The sequence below is a fragment of the Aegilops tauschii genome, chromosome 5 (assembly GCF_002575655.3).
Source record: "Aegilops tauschii subsp. strangulata cultivar AL8/78 chromosome 5, Aet v6.0, whole genome shotgun sequence".
NCBI classification, from domain to species: domain Eukaryota; kingdom Viridiplantae; phylum Streptophyta; class Magnoliopsida; order Poales; family Poaceae; genus Aegilops; species Aegilops tauschii.
Genome location: NC_053039.3, coordinates 419,330,183 through 419,352,942, shown reverse-complemented (window position 1 = coordinate 419,352,942; position 22,760 = coordinate 419,330,183). Strand labels below are relative to the sequence as shown.

The window sequence follows — 22,760 nt, the reverse complement described above, 5'->3', positions numbered from 1 at the left end:
TTATTGTACTTCTTCGGTTTTAGTAAGTGTCATGATTTTTGTTCAAATCTCTTCATTTCAAAATAAGTGCCGTGGTTTTAGTTCAACGGAGGGAGTATATATGTTTAGTAATGTAGAGATACCCGCATTTTTTAATGTAGATTTAAATAGTTTTCTTGATAACTTTGATCAGAAAAAAAGCTAAGTTTAAATTTTAAGAAAATCTGTATGCATGCATCAGGAAGTAAGTCTGTCCGTACAGCAAACGCTCCAGCATACACCTCGACGGGCTCGGCTCTTCACTTCACCGACAGGATTCGCCGCCGCGCCGCGCCGCCCAGTAGCTCCCACCCAGGCTCGCCGCCGCATCGTCCGTCGTCCGCCCTGCGGCTGCGGGAGTACAGACCTCGCCAAAACATCCGTCCGGGGTCCCGGCTGCCGGCCAGATCGATCGCCTCCCCTCTCCTCCGAAATCGCTCCCCACCAAAACATCTCTCGTCGCCGCCACGCTCCCCCCCCCCCCCCCCCCCCCCCCCCCCCCCCCCCCCAGGCAGGATGCGCTGCCTCCGCCGCGCGGGCGCGGCCGCCCACTTGCTCCGCTCCGCGAGGAGCGGCCCCTCCAAGCATGCTCGCATGGCCCTCGGACAGATGCCTCCGCCGCCTGCCGCTTTCCCGTGTCGCGCGCGCGCCGACCACCTGCTCGGAGGAATGCGCGGCCAGTGGCTCTGCACGGCGACGGGGCCCACCGGCGCCCCCGACCTCGCCGTGGACCAGCACTTCACCGTGGTGCCTGGCCTGGGCAACGATGTCTCCGACGCGGCGGGGCTCACCGGCGCCCATGATCTTGCAGTGGACCAGGACTTCACTGTGGTGCCCGGCCCGGGCCTCGACGTCTCCTCGGAGGCGGAGAGGGTCTGCCGGGTGCTGTCCACCGTGCCGGAGCCGAGGGTGGCGTCGGCCCTCGACGCGCTCGGGGCCTCGGTGTCGCCTCAGCTCGTGGCGGAGGTGCTCAAGAACCTGAGCAACGCTGGCATCCTCGCCCTCGCCTTCTTCCGGTGGGCGGAGAGGCAGCAAGGCTTCGTGTACACGGCCGAGAGCTTCCACAACCTCATCGAAGCGCTCGGCAAGATCAAGCAGTTCAGGCTGGTCTGGAGCCTGGTGGAGGCCATGCGGTGCCGCGGCTTGCTTTCCAAGGACACGTTCAGGCTCATCGTCAGGAGGTACGCCAGGGCAAGGAAGGTCAAGGAAGCCGTCGAGACGTTCGAGAAGATGGCCGGCTTCGGGCTCAAAGCAGACCTATCAGATTACAACTGGTTGATCGATGTGCTGAGCAAATCCAAGCAAGTCAAGAAGGCGCAAGCCATCTTCAAGGAGATGAAGAGGAACGGAAAGTTTGTTCCCGATTTGAAGACCTACACCGCCCTCATGGAAGGCTGGGGCCATGAGAAGGACTTGCTGATGCTTAAGTCGGTGTACCAGGAAATGCTTGATGCAGGCCTGAAGCCTGATGTCGTGGCATACGGGATGCTCATTAGTTCCTTTTGCAAGTCTGGCAAATGTGATGAGGCCATCAAGGTGTTCTGTGAGATGGAAGCCAATGGTTGCATGCCAAGCCCTCATGTGTATTGCATGCTTATCAATGGGCTTGGCTCAGAGGAGAGGCTGGATGAGGCTTTGAAGTATTTTGAGCTTTCTAAGGCCAGTGGTTTTCCCATGGAGGTACCTACATGTAATGCAGTTGTTGGGGCTTACTGCAGAGCCTCAAAATTCCAGCATGCCTTCAAGATGGTTGATGAGATGAGAAAGAGTGGAATCGGTCCAAATTCCCGGACTTATGATATTATTCTTCACCATCTTATAAAGTCTCAGAAGATAGAAGAGGCTTATAATGTGTTCCAGGGAATGGGCAAGGATGGCTGTGAACCTCAGCTCAACACATATACAATGATGGTTAGTATGTTCTGCAGTAATGAAAGGGTTGATGTGGCCTTGAAGGTGTGGAACCAAATGAAGGAGAAGGGTGTTCTGCCATGTATGCACATGTTTTCTGCATTGATCAACGGGTTATGCTTTGAGAACAGGCTGGAAGAAGCTTGTGTGTATTTCCAGGAGATGTTGGACAAAGGGATCAGGCCACCTGGTCAGCTTTTCAGTAATTTGAAGGAAGCTCTTATTGAGGGAGGAAGAGTTAGTCTGGCACAGGAGATGGATTTGAAGTTGGATGGATTACGGAAAACACCCATGCGTCGTTGAGGAATCATGCAAATGATCTATTGCAGCAGCATATGGCTTTTGGCTATTAGAAAACAATGTAGCTCGGTCAAAATTGTAGTAACAGAGGAAACTTCAGAATTGCTGATCTTCAACATTAACATTTCCATTCAATTTTATAGTATTTTATGAAGGCCAATTTAGATTCAGTAGCATCAATATAGGATGAGAGACTTACCTGGTTCGAACAAGCTCAGCTAAGATGGTGTGATGAGAATATGAGATAACCGAATTCTTTACAAAATGCATGCTGAAAAATTGTGCAACGCTTATTATTCTTTTCATTAGCAACTACAACCATAGATAGACGAACCATGGTTTGGACCAGATCAATGACAGGTTGAGATTGCTCGTAGATTTTTGCATTGACAATACACAAAAAAGACAAGAAGCTGGGATATACAGCAAAGCAGGAGCACATTCTTCAAAGTGGTAACTAAGTAAAAACTGTATCTGGTTGGATTTCTGTTTTTGTTCATCAAGAATATGGTCCGATGGAAGATAATTTATTATGAGTTGCTGACGTTTTCATTTCAGCTTCATCTACACTTTACTTTTATTTGGTCGTAATTTAATGTGCAGGATAACTTCATTTATGTTATATTTGGGTAATGGATCCCTTCAGCTATACAAATTCCTCGAGCAAAGTTCATGTAGCCCATTATCTCATAAGCATCCATGTGTATTATTTTATCAGTCAGGTTGCAAACTTTTCGTCAATTGCCTTCTCTTCTATTCTTCCCTGTTTTTTCCGCCATCATTAGAATCACACTCTACTCAACCAACATTATCCTGCCACTGGTGGCGGCAGTACCTTTCGGTTTTCATGGAATAGATATGCATTTTATATCGGTGCCTGTCCTAATCAGCAGATCATTACTATAGTTTGTTGAGTGTCAAAACCTTGCATGTTGTGCCTTCTTTTTAGTTTTCACATAAAGCCAAGGTGTTCCCCTGTTTAGAGTTTCATTAGATAGAAGCCGGTACTGAACCACTTCCCTTTATTGCTTCAATATGATTTTTGAACATTGTTTTTTTAACGGTGTTTAATCTAAGTTATCAGTAAAAGAAGCTCACTGTTCGTTCTGCCTTGATTCGCTGGCCACATTTCTTTGGCTGGGTTGGTGCAGGCCAATGCCCAGGCTGCTTTACTCACTGTCTTTGCCATACACAGGTCCCTCTGTGTGTCGCTGCCGTCAGTCGCGGCCTTACTGCTTGGAGGACAGAAGGAGCGTCAGGGGTCTTTGCTGCATCTGTGGGGGTACTGGCCAGAAGTAGGTGAGCTAAAATACTAGGCCCCATCTCTGCTTGATCTGTTCAACCAACTGAATTTGGTCTCGTTACTTCTTTCTGTTTCTTTTGGTGTATGTGAAGTGATACAACTTTATTTCCATTGCTGCACCTTGCTTTTCGTGAGCTGATTATGTACAATCAAGCTATCGTTTATACAGTAATGCGTTATGAGTGGACGGTGGCCTGATAGAGGTTTCTCCGCAATGCATGGTTAAGTGTTGTCCTACCTCCTATCAGAGGTTATTGCTGTCCATATCCATATGCACATGCTTTTATTTTCAGGTTATTGTTATCCATGTTTCACAAGCTGAGGTGGTCACCTTTGATCTAATACCCGCGAGTCTTCTATACCGTCTTCATCCTTTTTTTGCGGGTTATACTGTCTTGATCGATTCGTGCTAAAACATACTCAGGTTCCAACTGAAAAAACGGGCTCCTTTTTTTTTTGAAACAAGGCAAAAGATTTGCCATTTCATTGATTAAGGAAGAAGATTTTAGACAAAAGCCGCAAGCGGCAAACGAAAGACTACTCTCGCGGCATTACAACACCCAAGTGCTTGGCACCCGCCAGAGCCTAGAGCGACACCTCTTGTTTGATTTTGTTAATGATGACCATCGAAGGAACCGCCACGTTGCGGAAGACTTTAGCGTTTCTCTCGGACCAAACCCCCCAGGAGATGAGCATCATCAAGGAGGCACGGGCCTTGGGAGAGCCGAGACGAATCTGTAGGTTGCCATTCCACTATTCTTTGACCGAAGCCCCTGCTCACCAAGGAGTAGTAGAGATGTGATGCAATCCAAGCCACGGAAGAATGTCATTCCAAATGCGCAAAAGTGAAGCAGCATTGGAAGAGAAGGTGAGCCATAGACTCCTGAGCTTGTTTGCAAAGAGGGCACAGACGTCAGTTGGGCCAGCTACGACGGATCAAGCGGTCGGATGTCCAAATCCTACTCTGAAGAACAAGCCAAGCAAAAAGTTTGCACCTCGGGGGAGCCCATACCCTCCACACGGACTGAACAGAAGATGGGGCCTTCAAATTGAGCCTTGTAAGCCGAGGAAGCAGAGTACATCCCATCCTTAGTGAACTTCCAAATAATCGAATCTTCCATGTCGTCAGCGAGAGCCACCACTAATAGTTTGTCCCAAAGGTCGGCAAACTGTTGGATATGCGCGAGGGAGAGACCATTGTTGCTGTCAATATTCGTGATCCAATGGTTGTTAGTCATGGCTTGCTGGACCAAGGAGTTCTTTTTTCGTGAGAGGTCAAAGTGGCCCGGCGCGATGTCGCGAGGGCGCTAGCCATTAAGCCACGACGAGTTCCAAAAACGCGCAGTCCGACCATTTCCAAATGTGACCGTAGTGGCAGGGTTTGGTCTAAACATTATTAGAATAATAATTTGGGTGTATGCTCTAATGTGTATCGATTGTGTAAAAAGAACAGATTAATGAACCCTAGGTTATGCAGTGATTTCTAGATGATTCATTGTAGTTATATGGTCTGTTAGAACTTTTTTCCCACATTGCTCACATTGCTGTGAGAGAACGTTTCGGTATGTAATATATCTGCATGTAAAACAAAATATGGTTGCACTATATATTAGGGGTGGCCGTATAAGAAGATTCTGGTCGTCAAGAGATTGATATTTTCTTTTTATGCAATAGATAATATTTTTGCCAGCTCTGCTTGATTGGATACCTGAGTTTGTGCTAGTACATAGGATGCCATGTTTGTACCTGACGCAGATTGGACCGACCTTGCTGAGGTTGAATCCTGAAACCGTCTATTCCAACGAATATGGTGCACACGCATTTTAAAATTGAACTTTGACAGTAAGTTAGATAAAGATAAAATATATACATTATTGGTCAAATTTATGATCAAAATTGAATTTTAAAATGCGTGTGTGTCTTATTAATTGAAATGGTAGGAGTAGCACCCTAGCCTCATACCACATACGTGGAAAACGTGCAACAAAGTTTTTTTTTTTTGCCTGTTGCTTGTTAGTTAGCCGTGCAACAATTCCATGTTGGACTTGAAAAGTTGTTACTCGTTGCGTTTGTGTCTTAATATTAATCTGTTGACGAGAAGATTAGCTGGACCACTGTATAGAGGAACTTCTGCCTCTGGATTGTAACCCTATTATAATGCAATAAAACTATTTTTTCACTCGCAAAAAAAAGTAGTTGGATGGTCCAAAAAGAGAAAACACCCTGTGTTAGTCGATGATACAGAAGTGAAGCATGACCGCAGTCCGCAAAAGACTAAACTGAATCCAACCGGCAACATACAGCCAAGGATTTCCATGGCTGAGAACACATGTGCTCCCTTTCTGCTGTGGAGGGCTCGTTCACTCACTCGATCCCAAGTACTAATGCTAAAACATGACTAAAGCTCGTAGCTTAGCAAGCGCGTTGCAGGGTTGGACAGTGGGGACACGTACGTCAAGAGTGAAGCTATGTTTCTTTTCGGTTCGTTTATTTATCGGAAAAACTAACGCCCACACGTATGTACGTTTGCACATCTCCCACACGCCTCCATCACCATTCATTTTGCCACGTATGAATAGATGACATCAGCAGAAATATTTTTGGTTTTTGGCTTAAAAATATTTTATCTCTTAATTAAAAAGCGAATTAAAAATCCATTTTCACCATTAAATCCGTCTCAACGAGATCTTCAAACTAGACCCCATGTTGATATGTTTCGATGAAATTTTTTTTTGCCCAGAAGTTGCCATGATGTTTACACTGTAATTGCCATAGTGCTTAAACTAAAGTTGCCATGTGGCAATTTTAGTTTGTAGATCCTGGCAATTTTAGTATTTTGATGATGGCAATTCCAGTACTTTGATCATGAAAATATTTTTTTGTATGAATCATGACAATTTTAAGTGCATGTATCATGGCAATTTTAGTTTATGGTGCATGTCAAGTCTAGTTTCTTAATTCCTGTAATATGTAAAAATTACTTTTAAATGTAAAATAAAATAACTGAAACATATCATGACAACTTCAGTGTAAACACCATGGCAATTCATGTGCAATAGACATGGCAATTTTTAACCCCAAAAAAATTCGTCGAAATATATTGATATGAGATCTAGTTTCGAAAATCTCGTCGCGAGGGATTTAATGGTGAAAACGGATCTTCAATCGGATTTTTCATTTAATAGATAAAACATTTTAAAAACTGAAAATTCAAAAAGATTCTCGCACGCATGCATGCGATGACGTGACAATCTATTTGCATTAGAGACGTGTGGTGCGTCTCCCTTCCTGCCACACGTGTGGCAGTTATCGACGTCCTTATTTATTTATACTCGGTATACCTAATGGGCGATGCTAGGCGCCGGCGCACCGGCGGAACGCTTCGGTCGGTCCAACCCTAGCCGTCAGATCGGCCCGTCCCGATCCGTTGAATCTTTATCCAATCAGATCGTCCTCTTCCTCTCGCGAGCGCGGATGGGAAAAGGAACCTCGTCTCGCCAGCCGCACGCGTTTTCCCTCGTCGCCGCCCCCTCGCCTGCCCTCCCCGTCTCTGATCGCCGCCCTCGCCGCCCGTCTTCGCCGGCCGCCCTGGTCGCCGGTCCCAGCCCTCGGCGGCCGTTCTCGTCACCGGCTTCGCCCATGCAATAGCCCACCCATGCGGTTGTAGCTTCCGTGGCAACCGTTGTAGCTTCGATGGCGACGACCGGACCTCACCGGCGTGCTCACCGGTGTGCTCGCCGGCGCTCATCCCCCGCTTGCAACAAAAAAAAATCGAGCGTCCAGGGAGATGCCCAGTGCTGCAACCTATGACCAAAAAAGCTACAACTAGCGATAGGAAAAGCTTCAATCGGCTACGAAAAAAGCTTCAACCAGTATACCACTGGAGCTATGGATGACCAAGAAAAGTTACAACCGGTGACATAAAAAGCTTCATCTAGCGATGAAAAAAGCTTCATCCGACTATAAAAAAAGTTTCAACCGTGGAAACGAAACCATGGACGAAAAACAAAAAAGTTGCAACTGACAGTTACAAAAGTTACAACTGCATTGAAAAAAGTTTCAAACTTCTTATCTCAGCTACAACCCCCGCGATGACGATGACGCCGTTTTGCTTCAACCGCAGTAAATTTTTGCTACCACCGGCGATTGAATTTGCTACAACCGGTTCCAGAAAAAATTCGCTGCGGGGGTGTAGTCTGCCATGGCTGGTTGCAGCTCCGGCGTGGCCGGGTCCGGCGAGGTAGGCAGACCTCCAATGCATGCGGATCCACGCAGATCTGGTCGAGGGCGGCCAGATCGGCTGATTCCCATGACGGCGGCGCCCCTGGGAGGCCTCCGGCACGGGCGACGGGTTGACCATGGCAACGGGGAGAGAGAAGAGAGAGATGACCGAGAGAAAGAAAAGAAAAGGCAGGAGGGAGAAGACGCACGTGGGCGAGCTCCCATCCTACGTGTCGCTAGGCGAGTCGCTGGGCGCGTTTGCGCGTGGACGCGACGGGCCGAAGCTTCAGCCGGTGCGCCGTTGCCCAACGATTCCCATACATAATTAATGACACCCGAATCTGGCAGCTAGAGTGAAGTACTTTCCGCAGGCTTGGCTCCTGAAAAACTTCACGGTGTCTCGGATTCTCTCAGGCTTGGCTCCTGAAAGTCACTGTTCACACGCACGTACACGCATGCACTTTCCTCGTCGATCTCCCCATACAGCACACCGCGACAGAGTTTGAGCCCTCGATTTTTTTTTTGAAACGAGAGCCCTCGATCCTGACCCTCCCTGCAGCAGCCCTGCAGCGGTATCGAGTTGCTGACCCAATGATGCATGCCTGACTTGTTGTGGCATTGACCGTTGTTTGTTAGTTAACCGTCGTACGTCCCGATCCCATGTTGGACTTGTTGAGCCGTCACTCGTTTCCTCTGCGTCGAAATATTAATTTGTTGACGAGAAGAGCAGTTGGATGATCCAAAGCACATGTTTTATCGATGATCGATACGGCAAGCATGAATGAGGGCAGCCACCACAATTAATCAAACCGGCAACCCTCCATTTCTGCCCTCGACCCACGACTCGATATGAAGTATCGACGGTTCATATGTAAAAATAATCAACTTTTCAATCTTCTAAGGCAAAAAACAGCTCTCTAACTAATGGTCCATATGCCAAAAAAATTACATACCATACCTGGCGGTGCAAATTTACATTTCCGGAGGCAGGAGATGTAAAAACCGCGGCCTCACACCAACGCCCAACCGCCCTTCAGTTCATTTCCCCCCTTCTTCCTCTCGCCCGCCGCCGCCCCGCCGCAGTTCCTCGCCGCCGCCCGCCACAGATCCAGCCCCGCCACTACCCCCACCGCCAATTCCACCCCGCCTGGGCCGCCGCCCGCCGTTGTAAGGGCGGATCGGGCCGTCGCTGCACCGCACCGCGCCCCGACCCTGTCCGCCTCCGCCTCGTCTGCCTCAGCCCCACCTCGGCTCCGCCCGCCTGTGCCCCGCTCCGGCCTCCGCCCCGACTCGCTCTGGCCGCCGCCACCACCCGATGGCGCCATAGAAGACGCCGAAGGGCAAGTCGGATTTCTTCGGCGTGAGGGTGAAGCCCTCTGGAAACTTCGAAGTTGAGTTCTCCAACGTCGGGCGGCGTTGGTGGCCCGACACGTATCCCACCGCCGATGAGGCCGTGCGTGCCTACGACGTGGCGGTGTGGCGTGCCGGACGACCGAAGACGGACCTCAACTTCCCGGAGTGGGTCGTGCCACAGGGAATCCGAATGGAGGAGATGCCGGTGAGGAAGAAGAAGAGACCGGCGGTTGTCGTCACTCCCGGCGAGAATGACGATACGGCGATGGCTCGGTTTGCGTGGGAGCATCTCGAGTGCATCTAGGACGAGCAGAAGTTCTACTGGAAGCGTGATGCCGAGGAGAAGAAGAAGAAGAAGGAGGTGAAGAAGGAGGACGAGGCCGCCCCCTCGACGGTGATCCCCATCGAGTCATCGTCGGAGGATGACGAGGAGTTCCGGGGGCTCTTGGATGACTCGGAAGAGTCGGATTGGATGCCCTCGGACGACGAGTAGTTCTGCTAGTTTAAGTTTATGTCATCTATGTTTGAATTTGATGTTTGAACTATGTTGAGATGAAGTAGTAGTTGATCCTTTTCAGAATTTTACATCTTCGTTTTGGACCATCTGTTGGAGTTGCTCTTTTACATCTCCATTTTGGACCATCTGTTGAAGTTAAGTCTTTTTTAAAGATGTAAAAAGCACCTTTTGATGATGTAAATTCTTACATCACCAATTTAAAGCACCAAACTATACATCATGTATTGGAAATGCTCTAAACCACGACTCTTTTCTAACGAAAAACCTGAGGCAGAGTGAGGACGCACGGTCCGCAGCCGGGCAGGCACCTGGAACTTTCGGTACCACCCCAGGAAGAAGGTCAGTCGTCTCCTCTGGTTGCATGATAGGAGTACTACGGTACCAACGACCTGGTCTCTCTGGCTCGCACGCGCGCCACCCTACGTTCAGGACCTAGGCAAAGAAAAGAATCTCAATTCTGCAAAAGCCATCCAGCCAAACCCGGTGATTGTATTCACACATACTACACTACATACGAATGCACTTTCTTCCTTGTACGCAAGATAATCTGAGCCCTCGATTCTGACCTTCCATTTTCCCATGAGCTAGCGGTACGCGTATCATATTTGCACACCTCCAGCCGTGACACCATCATCGGCTGGAAATGCCGGGTCTCCTTGACTTGCAGGCCAAGAGGAATTATCAGCTCGTCCGTCGGTCATTCAGCAGCCCCTGCACCTTTTTTCCATGGCCGGTTGGTCAGCAGATGTACACGCGCCATTGGAATCTCCTCCCTTTCCACCCAACTTATGCATTCTGCGAGCTCAGCAAGCACGTCAGTCAACCTCACCGACCTCCTCCTCGTCTCGGCCCCGTGTCCCCCCCCCCCCCCCCCCCCCCCCCCCCGCGCGCGGGCGGCCCGGGCGCTCGAACCCTAGCCGCCGCCCCAGCCCCACCCTCCTCCCCTCCACCCGCCGCCGGGCAAAGCCCGTGCGGCGGCGGCGGCGGCGGGATCTCGTCCGCCCTCTCCTGGTGCGGGGCCGCGGGGGGCTCTCCTCCTCGACCGGTGATGGAGCTCGAAGGCCGGCGCGTCGGGCGGGGCGCGCAGGCAGGTGGCGGCGGGCGGCGTAGTGGATGGCCGGTGGCGGCGCGTCGCGGCAGAGCGCATGGGCCGGTGGCGGCGCGGCGTTTCTTTTGGACGGTGTTGTGGTCGGTCAGATCTGCGTGTGCCGGAGTCGGGGCTGGCGGCCGGAGCTCGGCAGGGGGGCTTGTGGAGCGGCAGGCCTGGCTGGAGCAGGCAGTGGGCGTGTTGGCGTGCGCGGGTGCCGGTGGCGCAATCTGGAGGCAGCGGTGCAAGTCCATGGCCAGACCGGTGGCGGTGGCGCTGCGATGGCTCGGCCAAGATGGAGTCTTGGCGAGCAGCGAGCGGCCGGCCACCTCTGTGTCGTTGGTGAGCGGTGAGGCTCTCCCGGCGGTGCTACTGGTTCCTTGTGGAGATGCAGGTCCGACCTTTGCAAGGCTGTCCCCTGGAGTGGGCGACGGCTATTGCAGGGGGTCCTGGACCTTGCCGGTGGTGCGGGATGGCTGTGGTTCCTGTCCAGGCTGGGTGTCGGTGGTGCGGCCGATGTTCTCCTTGCCGTGTTGCCGGTTGTAGACCCTCGGCTTGCAGCTGCGACGGCAAAGTGCTGCAGTGGCGGCGGTGTGAAGCTTCTGGGATGGTGTTGCCCAATTCTAGGGGGCGTGGTGAGGTGCGACACGCGGATGAAAATCTTGCTCGGCTTCTGTCGGGCCGGCGGCGATGGCACCCGTGGATGTCATCCCCCTCATTGGAGGCGTCGCCGAGGCGTGTTTGTCATGTCCCTCGCTCACTATGAGTTGTGGTTGTCTCCGGGCGAAAGCCTCGATTCGGTGTTGGATCGGCACAATGGCGGCGTCCGTGGCGTCGTTCCTCTGCTGGGAGCATTGTGTGGAGACAAGTTCCTCGACGTTCTCCTCCGGTGTTCGTCGCTATCCTCTTTTGTTCCATGACAGCGCTATGTACGCCCGTCGCCGGTGTGTCACAAGACGGCGGCTTTCTCGGAGCAGATCGAGTCCTGCCATCCACTTGCCACTTCTTCTTAGGCGATAAGAGTGAATGGTGCATCGACAAGTGAAGTTCTCTGCAGGAGTTGGTGGTCTTCGGAGGTGTTCGGCGTTGGTCGAGACGTGGTGTTGTGGTCTAGATTGGATAGGCTCTTCTGTGTTGTAGTTTGCTTGGCGGTGTTGTTTGTCTTTCGTGTGGTGTTTGCGCTACTCTTATTGTTCGCAACGAGTGTAGTTTCTTGTAACTAAAATTCTGCCTTCTATAATAGCATCTCCAACGGCCGCACAAAAATTCCGCGCCCAATAAACGTTATAGCGCGCCACTGTAGCACTTTTAATGCGTCGGGACCAACTTTGCTTTAGTAGGCGCCCAAAAACGCGCGCCCAAAAAGCAGACATTACAAATTGTGAAGCGCGCGCAATCCGGCGCCTCAAATATGCTGCGCGCGATAGCGTTTTTCAGCGCGCGCCCAAAAAACTTTTAGCGCTACAGCTTCTGCTGGAGCTGTCCAGCGCCCCAAAAAATAAACTTTTAATGCGTGGAGCTTTTTTTGGGCGCCTGTTGGAGATGCTCTAAAGCTATGGTACGTCTAGGCGTATTCTGAAAAAAAAACCCTCACCAACCCGACCCTATCACCGCCACTCTATAAATACACGCTCGCGCACCCGACCAGCTCCACCAACCAATCAACGAACCGTCCGAAAGCAGACTCGCTCGTAGTTTCTTCAGGGTTCAGGCGCACTGCGCAGCCTACGCCAGCGGCATCTTCGATTCTCGGCTTCTCGGCAGCTCTCTGCGATGGCATCGTCGTCGGGGCGGCGCTCGGTGGCTCTGGCAGCGCTCGTGGTCGTCTTTCTGGTCGCCGGAGCGGACTTTGTCGGCGCGGCACGGCCGGCGCCCGCGGAGAGGAGCGGGGACGGCGCGATGTACTCGGCGGTGTACCCGGACGCGGTGGTGGTAGCGGACAAGGCGAGGGAGACGGTGGAGATGCTCATGGCGAGGCTGCCGGCTGGGCTGATCGATCGATTGCTCTCATCTGCCTGTGAATAGTTCAGGGTATAGACACACGAAGGTTATACTAATTTCACATATATAGCATGATGATTCTAGCCGCGCCGCCGGGGGGATCCCGCCCTCCTCCCCCGCTGCGCCGCCACTGGAGGGGGCGCCGGCGAAGCCGGGCGTGCCCTGGGAAGGTGGCGGCGGGGCGATCTCGGCCTGGTGGACTTGGGCAGGATCGCGGCGGTCCAGCCAGGCGGCCCGTGCTGCTCGCGGGGCAGCTCCTCTCGCCGCAGGGCAGGTTGGGGCGGGGCCTAGCGACGGCGGGGCGTGCGGCGTGCCTGAGAGTTCGGCCATGAGGACGGCGAGCCGCAGGCGTGCCAGATCTGGAGGTATTGCCCCCTTCCCTTCCATGCATCCCTTCCCAGTCCCCGGTTCGGTTTGGATCTTCCGGATCCACCTCCGGTGTGTTCTGGTGGAGCAGATCGGTGTCCGGGGGAAACCTTGGCCGCCTTGGCTGGCCGGCAGTGGCGACGCCGATTTTTGGCGCCGTTTTCCTCCTTGAGGGCGCTGCTGAGGGCACCATGTCTCCTCTCCGAACCATGTCCGGGTGAAAGCCCAAGATCCGTTGCGGATCGGGCGTCGGCGGCGCCCTGTGCACCGTTACCTTCCTGGAGGCGACGCCAAGGACATTGGGATCGGATGGAAGGGTCTGTAGGTGAGGGGTGGGGTGTGCTGCCTCCCTTTCGGTGGAGCGGTGTTTCTTTATGCATATTCTTGGCGGCGGCATGGAGCAGCGGAGGCTTGGCGTCAGATGTGTGGTGACGGACACGCGCAGGAGGTCGACGCTGTCTGGCGTCGTGGTGGCGTCGGCGGCAGCGAGACCGGGCAAGGCCGTTGCAACAGTACAGCTCTGAAGATGGATTAGTGGTAGGTGGTTGTGGCGGCCTCATACTCGGCAGGCGGCCTGGTTGAGGAGCACGCCGGACTGGTGGGTGCCCATACCCGGCAGGCGTCCAGGTTGGGACCTCAGGTCTTAGATGTTAGGTTTGGCTGCAACGTCTGTTTGGTATTAGGCCCAGACAATCAGCGCTCCTTCATCAGTTAGATAGGAGTAGCGACAGAGGTTGCGAAGATGGTGGCTTTGGTCTTACTGTTGTACGACTTTGTAAGGTTTTGTGCTAATAATTAATAAAATTGGCCGTATGCATCGATCAAATGCAGAGGCCGGGGGTATTCCTCCTTTTCGAAAAATAGCATGATGATTCTTTGGTACTTTTCTTCTTGTTTTACCTTTCCTTTTTGGAAATTGTTGATACGGAGATTCAAGATTGTATATGGAGTATGACCCTAGAGCGGCACACTCGGTCTTGTTTGAACTCACTAATTGGCACCTAGCTCGCGCTTGATGAGTTGTGGCTGTGCTCAATGTTCATGTTATACGTGTTATTATCTGCTTTGCTGCCTCATGTTACCTGCCATACGTCTCATAATCGGACGCATACCCTGTATATATCGACATTGCTGAGGCTGTTAAACTCTGAAACTGTCAAAGTCTGAACTCGCATGTTGTCACTTTCTCACACCACGTGCCAACGTGCAACAGAGTATCTCCACGTCAAGACTAAGACCTTTTTCTCTTTGCGGAAAAACTTAAGACTTCAGTGACTGTAATATTTTTTCAAAAATCTTCCGATCTATTCACCTTCAATCATGGACGTACAACGAACATAAAAAATAATAAAAATTACATCCAAATTCATAGGCCATCTAGCGACGATTACAAGCACTGAAGTGAGCCGAAGGCGCACCGCCGTCATTGCCCCTCCCTCGCTGAAGCCAGGCAAAATTTGTTGTAATAGACAGTCGGGAAGTCGTCGTGCTAAGGCCCCATAGAACTAGCGCATCAGAACAGTAACCGCCGCTGATAAAGAGTATGTTGACAATACACCTTGTCCCCCAAGGAAGTAAAAAACATCAAACCATGTCTTTGGTCGATGGAACTACGACAGCCCAAACCGTACGTTAAAGCCCATAATTTCCTTGGTTGACAAACATGTTTCTTCGTCTCTTGCATCATTCTTTCGATTAACTAAAAAAGCGGTCTTTTTTGAAGTTTGCAGCATTTGATGATGGAAAATGTGAACAGATGGGAGGCAAACGAGAAAAAAACCTTGGGATATACTCAGACTGGCTCAGGTGGTTAGGTTCTTTATGGTGGAACCAGCCCACCAGGGTGCAAGTCTTATATTTGGCACTGGTGCTTGTACTTTTCTGTACTTATTTCAGGCTTTCCGGCAAAGTTCATTCAGTGGAAGGCGACGTCTATGATGACTTCGTCAATCTTAAGATATTAGAAATATATCTCAAGATACTTTTTATGCGTGTATGTTGTAGGTTTCTTTACAAATATATTTTTAAAATATTAGCGCGTATAGCTACACTACAATCAATGAAGTTACAAATTTTGCAGATTTTAACATTTCTTCTATCTTGGAGAATTCAATTGGATTATATGTTTTATTAAAGGGCAATGTATGAGATTAACAACATAAACCATATTGCAAAAATATGGTTCTAATCCATGTAAATCTACTTGCACTGATAGATGTTAGAAATTCGTAACATTGAATAGTGTATGCTGATTTTTTTGCGAAATTTTATTTATGGCTAGAAAAAATATAACAAGTAAAAAGGTTTAGTATAAACTATTTGATATTAGCGAGCACCGCAACACTACAGCAAGCTGCCCTGTTGTGACCACCGCTGGAGCATCAACATTATCACTCACTAGTGGTTGGGGCGCACCACGGATGCGCCTCCTAAGAGGAAGCTGGGGCGATGCCAGGTTGGGTGCGCCCCTTTCACTTTCTTACCTATATTAAGTAGTGTTATTGGATCAGAATTAGAACTGTGCAGATGCAACACATTCAGAGAATGGACTGAAAGGACTCGGTAGTGCTAGGTAAAGGAACGACTCTTTCGGTTTCCTTTTTTGATCTGGATAACACATACATGCAATTCTTGATAAACTTATAATATATTGATGCATCATGTGAGAAAGAAACTAAAATTCCATCATAGACAACAGACAACAATATAATACCATTGACAAAAGCATCTTGCTGCATGGCAATGTAATAAGATACTACAATAGAAATTGCCGCACATGTCGGCCCTAGCGGTGGTGTGCCTTTGGTGCCTCCCTCCGACAGTGTGGCGAGTACGAGAGGAGCATGCTCACCTCATCCACTGTCACCTCATCCGTTGTGCGCTTCATAAACAGCAGCAGAAGGGAAAGCCTAAAATGTTTTCTTCGAACTAATAACCCAAAGTACTGAAGTACCTATAAAATTCTTCTTGGGCAACTAAACTATCATATCTTTTAACTGCAAAAAGAAAAATGAGACTACAGACTATACCTTGACTATTGTATGCTATCAAATATGGCTAGGACCATACATAATTACCAACATAAAAATCCTGGAGTGGTCACTCTCATGATATTCGTTGTGCAACACATAACTGATTTTAATCTCATTGCTTGAGGCAAAAAAATTGATGGTATATATGAAAATATCAAGACTACATAGCTGATTTATCTGGACAACAGTATGTACGGAAGTTGACATATATAAAACATTCAGAATGAGAATAACAGGTCTTGATCTCAAAACTTAATCGGAAAACACAAACACGGTAATGCTAGCTAGTACCTTTGAAATGTAGAGAGGGGTATTCAAGATGGGATGGGGCTCATCATCAAATTGATGTATAAATGCATTATGGATGACCAACCTCGCTCTTGTTTAATGAGACGGAAGTTCACATTCTGAAACTGCATGGACACTTTTTCAGTTCAGTGCAAGACAAAAGTCACAATCCAATCAAGGTAGTACACATTATCTATCTATCTATCTATCTATCTGTCTATCTATCTATCTATCTATCTATCTATCTATCTATCTATCTATCTATCTATCTATCTATGTATCCTAGTTTTACTCGCACACTAAATCTATCTATCCCCTTTTTCTTTCGAGAGAATTTCATTTCCGCCTCGTCAATCGACACGGGGCCTACATGTACCACCTCGGCCTTAACCACTTCCCCAATCTCACCAGGTAGGAGGTGGTGCTGTTATTTTACATTGATCCAGAAGCCATCTTGGTTAAAAGTTGCACCTTCCATTCGTTGTGTGAGCATAATATCAGTTGGTTCTTTTCTGCAACTGATTCTGAGCCCACCTGATTGTCGCTAGGTGTTAGTAGGTAGAACATCATTTCAGATAGTTCTCCTTTCTTGCAACTCTTTGAATCTGGTTTGTGCGGCTTAGGAAAACAAATAAATTTAGATGTGCACATGCTAAGAATTTAAACAGAGAAAGCATGGGCCTATCCTACAAGTGGATAATAAGTATTTAAACTTCACCAGGGTAAGAAAATAGCCAAAGAAAGTTCATACTTTCACCGTTAAGATACTCAATTTTGATCCTAAAGAAAAAACGTCGTTCCACCACTGCAAAAAGTTCAATATCATAAAGTCGTGAAGTGTCAGTGTCACAACTTTTAGGATCTAGGCCTGACACAAGCACACATAACTACCTCCATATAAAAGGATAGAGTGGGCGCTGATGAAATACCTGCTGCAGGAAACAACAATGTCATCAAACTGAACATCAAGAGATAATTGAATTTTTCGCCCAAGCTCTCTTACTGCTTCAATATATCCTCTGTAAAAACAAGACACAACGTTTGCTGCAAACATAGGATTGACATTTCTGAAGTGTATATCATTTGCGTAAACTTATGAGAACTGTTAACTCCAAACCTTCTCTTTAGATGCACACAATCTTATCAACTTAAACGTCCCCTTTTAAACATTTTGCATATAATACACTACATTTTCTTTAGCCTATTGTCGCAGATTGAACACAATAAGTCAATATTCATATTTCAGCACCAGTCTGAAGATGTAGCTAATCCTGAATTCCTAATCTACATGGACATCTATTATATTGATGTACTTGTACACATATATTTTTTTAACTTCAGCAGTCAATTTCTTTTCTGCTGATATTTACCATATTGGGAAAATCTAGTGGAAGAGGGGACGAGGATCAAACCTGAAGCACAAATCAGTGATTACCAATATGAGAGATCCATTGCCGAGATGGTCAGAAGCAGCGCCATGGTGTATGACCTGAATGTTCATTGCCTTGCACACGATCGAAGGGAACAATTCCATCTTGTTGTTCTTCATGCAGGAGATGATCTCCAAGTTAATCTGATGTTTGCAGTAGAAGAAATTTAAGTAATTTGATTAAGACGAACTGTTCTCACCGCGTCAAGCAAGGCGTCGACCAACGTGATGATGTTCATGAGGATGGCAACATTGTCGTGCGTCCCTTCACTCATGGCCACATACGCGACGTCAGCCTGCTGCTGCTTCCTGGAGTCGATGGGTCAGCTGAGCATCCGCGCGTGCCTTGCCCACCGGTCGGGCGCTATGTCCGTTGTATATGTAAGATAATTGACCCAAACCTAAGATCATATATGTGTTCTAATCTGCTAGGAGTTTTAGAGACACAACAGACAATGGAACAACTCTGAAGGCGACACATGATCAGCCCCAAACAGTCTTTCAAAGCATTGGAACTCTGGAAGCATCAAGACCTATGTTGTGCAATCTTGGTTTTTCTTGTCAATTATCATGGGTTGGTTGCGATATCAGCTCTTTGTCCTGCCCATTTATAAGTCACACTCCTCTTCTTGATTTTGCTGCACCCACACACACTTGATCATCAGCAATACAAATAGGATAATATTTGAAGTGCTAAGATCATATTTCTAGCTTTAATAGTTCAGTGTGCCTGTCTAATTTAGCACTTTATAACCTACAAAAGAGAGAATCAAATCAAATCATGGACCTGAATGGCGAAACCAAAATTCAATGAGCTATTCTTGGGAAATAACTGCAGTAAACATAGTTTCTTCAGAACTTCTAAACTGGGCTATGATTACTCAGATTTCTGAGTCAGCAAAGTTAAGATACGAATTAATTGACCCCGAGTTCGAAGTTGAAGTAGCATGCTCGTACCAATAGCTGATTGACTTGATGCACATTTGCTGGCTGGCAATTCTCTGAATTTTTATCATTTCGATTGCAAATCAAGTTTGCAATGCACATTTCCTCAGGAACTTTTGATAAGAACAACTATGGATTCAATCTTCGAAGCGGGATTCAATTTTTAGCTTAACATCAGATCAAATTCTCTTGTTTACTATCCGTATGTTGATATGATCTGGAAATTAACTGAAAAGGTATCTTAATATCGGGTCAGAAGGCAGAAGCCAAACTAAAAAAGAGCATAAACATAATCAATGACTTTGTGAAACAGTTGATCCATCAAAAGAGAAAGAAAATGAAGAACGAAAGTGATCACACAAGGGTTACGATACTCCATCAATATGATAGTTTCTTAACAGCATGAGTACATTTTAACGCTATATATAAATGACTGATATCTTTCGATATTTTTTACCATAAAGTTGAACTGAGTATTGGAATAGGATCTCTTGGTCCACAAGCATTTCAAATTTTCATATATGTTCAATTCTATCTTTTATGGTGCATACAAAACCCAAGGATGACATACTATCAAGATGCATACTTTAGAGCGAGAAGCATCCGATGTTACTATGTCTATTCGTACTAGCAAGATTTATTCTTTGTTGCGAAATAAAACAGTAGCATCAATAGGATTACAAAGGTAACATTTGTCATTTGAGGAGCATAGACATAGCAAAAAAGGCAACCACATGGAATAGGGAAAACCATTGATATGAAAAAAAGCATTCTAATTTCAAATGAACACCTTCGCCGATCCATAACATTACCAACATGCACTCCAATCAACAGATGAGTTGTCAAACAAGATTTGGGTTAACCACCCAATCACACTTTTATCTCGGTTTGAATCGGGTTGCCCACCTAATTTCTAACAGGAAGTGCCTCGATAGGTGGTTAGGCAATGGTTGGCCGACCGTGACTAGCACATCACCCAATGTTGAAGGTGTTGGCTTGAAGCTCCATTTGCTTCGAAGATGAAAATTTAATGTTTGACCTTTGGTTGAACTCATCAGCATCGGCACACGTGCAATGATCTCGATGTCTAGTAGTATACTTTTATCGGTTATATGTCATAGTGTTTGTGATAGAATTATGAATATTCGACTCATTTGTTCGCCACCAATACTTGACTTTTACCTCGAAAATACAATGGTGAACAAGGGTGCACATGTGCCCTGATTGAAAAATAATTTCAAAAAAGTTCATTATTTCTGAAACTTTTTTGCAACTAACATAGTGTAGCTACATGTGTCTAAAGTTTCACAAGGAAATGACTTCCGTCATATTCTGGGCAGATAAAAAAATAGAATACAAAAGTTACTATTCACATTTTTCATATCTGCAATTTTGCTTTTCTACAAGAATTCTATGAAGTCATTTAGTCGCGAAACTTTACACACGAGTATAAAAATAGACTATGTTTGCGATAAAAGATCAGAAACGTTTGTTTTTTTAAAACATTTTTAGCTATATCGGGTGCGAGTAGCCCATGCCCCAAAAATCCACACTGCATTTAACTTCCCTATAAAATCAAATATTACTTGGAACTATTTGCGCACTGCAGCTCTTTTTACCTTTCAGGTGGGCATTGATGGAGACTACAGTGTACTTGACCGTGAATGTTCTCAAACATCTCGGTACAGAAGAACGCGCACGCCTAGTTCGACGCTTACAAGTTCGACGATGAGCCGCTAGATGGTGGCAACAGCGGTAGGACGCCTTCCTTCTTGCCCATATCGTACAGAGCTATTGCCGAGAGCGTATTCGCATTGACGTCATGCGCCAGAGCTGGTCATAGGGGACCACACACAGCTTTATCAGCTCGCCATGGTCCCACAGGCCCGTTTCCTTCCCTTGGAGAGCCCTGATAGTCTCCTCGTCCACGTGCCCCCTGTAAAGCAACATGCCAATCTCTTCGTCATAGCCACCCTGGTAAAAAGAGAAAGCTGTTTAGTCGAGGTATTGCACAACTAGGAGCAAGTGTAAGCTCTTAGAACAGGTGTCAAAATTGCGTCAGCATGGATCAAGAGAACTTTTCCATTCCAGGTATATGATGCCAAATGAACATCCCATTTATAGAAGTTTTGCTGAATCACATGACGGAATTGCTATGCAGTACTCTTGCTATGTTTCCAAGCAGCATATATAGCAGGATTATTACAGATCTGCAAAGTTATTGCGAACTGTTTTCTGCTTTTTGTGTTGCATGTGATTCTCAACAAAAACATATGGGTATAATGAGGCAAGGAACCCAAACTACGTATATCAAATGTTATCATCAGGTCTGCCCAGTGCATGTAAGTCAATCTGAGTCAAGTTATTTTATTCTTTTCTGAAACAGAAGTTATGCCTTAATTGTGAACTGAAGGGAATGCAGGCCACTTACCGGTGATGGTAGCATTCTGCACCTAGTAGCAGGGTCCAACAAAGCAGTAAGATCAACCATGCCCTCTAGATTTAACTTCATACCAGTTTCTTCTTCAACCTAGCAACAATCCAAGTATAATTAGCGAACAGTGACGTATACATTAACTGAATACTTAGTACTTCAAAAATTAAGTCGAATTCCTGGCAGTGGCAGCAAGATTGGTATATGTCTTGTGAACCAAATCGAGCTAAAACAGGGCTAGTGTGACTGACTAGCTGCAATAGCATGCAAAATTCAGTGGATATAAACTGTATATTTGGGGAAAGAAGATACTAACCTCTCGGACTGCGGTGCCAACAAAGTCGCCATTTTCATCATCTAGCATTCCAGCTGGTAGCTCCAATATAAACTTTCCAATAAGAATTCTAGCCTGAAATTTCCGGAAGGGTCAATAATCATAGAATTTGTGTATTCATCGAATAAGCAACCTTTCGCTGCAAATCACTGTTATATATATATACCTGTTCAGTAAGAACAACATAAGTTTACCCTTTGGACTCCAAAAGAATCAACAAAGCAACAACAGGCCCTCTTGCAAAGACAATCCCTGGAATCTAAATATATTGTAGAAGATGAACGAAAATCCACAATATGTACTTTAAAAGGTAAGACAGAGTACCAATGATTAGTTAGTAACTAAAGGAACAATCACAATATGACAAGGACGAACTGAAAGTAAATCAAACGAAATAAAGTCTGATGAAAGGAAAAGTAAAGTGCACTGCAGATGTGAACTACTTTGCACAGCCTATCGTCAACGAAATACACCGACGCAAGTGACGTGCTCTAGCACCATAAATGCTCGATCCCAACGCCATCGCCGAGCCAAGCTGAACCGCTACGCCAATCGACTGGACCACCATCTCCCTCCAGCAAAACCGTCTCCCTCTGCCCTGAGATGGTTGTCACCCCTCAGCCATAAGGCAACCCAGGTCGATGGCCCCCATGCCGGCCACCTCCATGGACTTTCATCAAAGTGGCAGCATGCATGGCTGCTGAACCATTTCAAAGAGTGGATATGACATTCTGACCATACTAGCCCTGTATATCAAATTTTATATGTATCTTGTTAAAATCTTCTAGAAGTTTTTCTTGTCATGAACAAGTATGAGATAGCATACAAACCTCATTTTCATCACGATAAAAAACATCTTCAGCATTCCTTTTCTTGAGCTGAGGTCGAAAACCAGCCGATAAAGCAAACTGCCGTAAAATTTCAGGCCAGGTAAGAAGATTGAGGTGGCGCTGCCAGATTCATATATTGAATCCCCAAGAATATGCCTGCAAAAAGGTTTAAAATATATAAATAGATTGCAAACAAGAAATGAACTTAAGGAACGATCATAGCTTTCAGGATATCTGCACACACACACACACACACCTTCAACAATTTGTGGATGGCCACCTCTTGGATTTACCCCCAATGCAATCGACGGAGTTCGGGTGACATCCTTAATATCCTTTATGATAGATTTCAGAAGAGCAACATGCAATTCCCCCAACAACCTAGAATACT

General features: G+C 47.2%; 1 protein-coding gene across 1 annotated transcript; it reads left to right on the top strand.

The window, feature by feature from the left end:
- Window positions 1-241: 241 nt before the first annotated feature.
- On the top strand, window positions 242-2,494 carry LOC109731677 (uncharacterized). The gene has a single exon (XM_020290851.4). It carries the CDS (start codon window positions 535-537, stop codon window positions 2,230-2,232), a length of 1,698 nt encoding a protein of 565 aa, XP_020146440.1. The 5' UTR covers window positions 242-534; the 3' UTR covers window positions 2,233-2,494.
- Window positions 2,495-22,760: the final 20,266 nt, after the last annotated feature.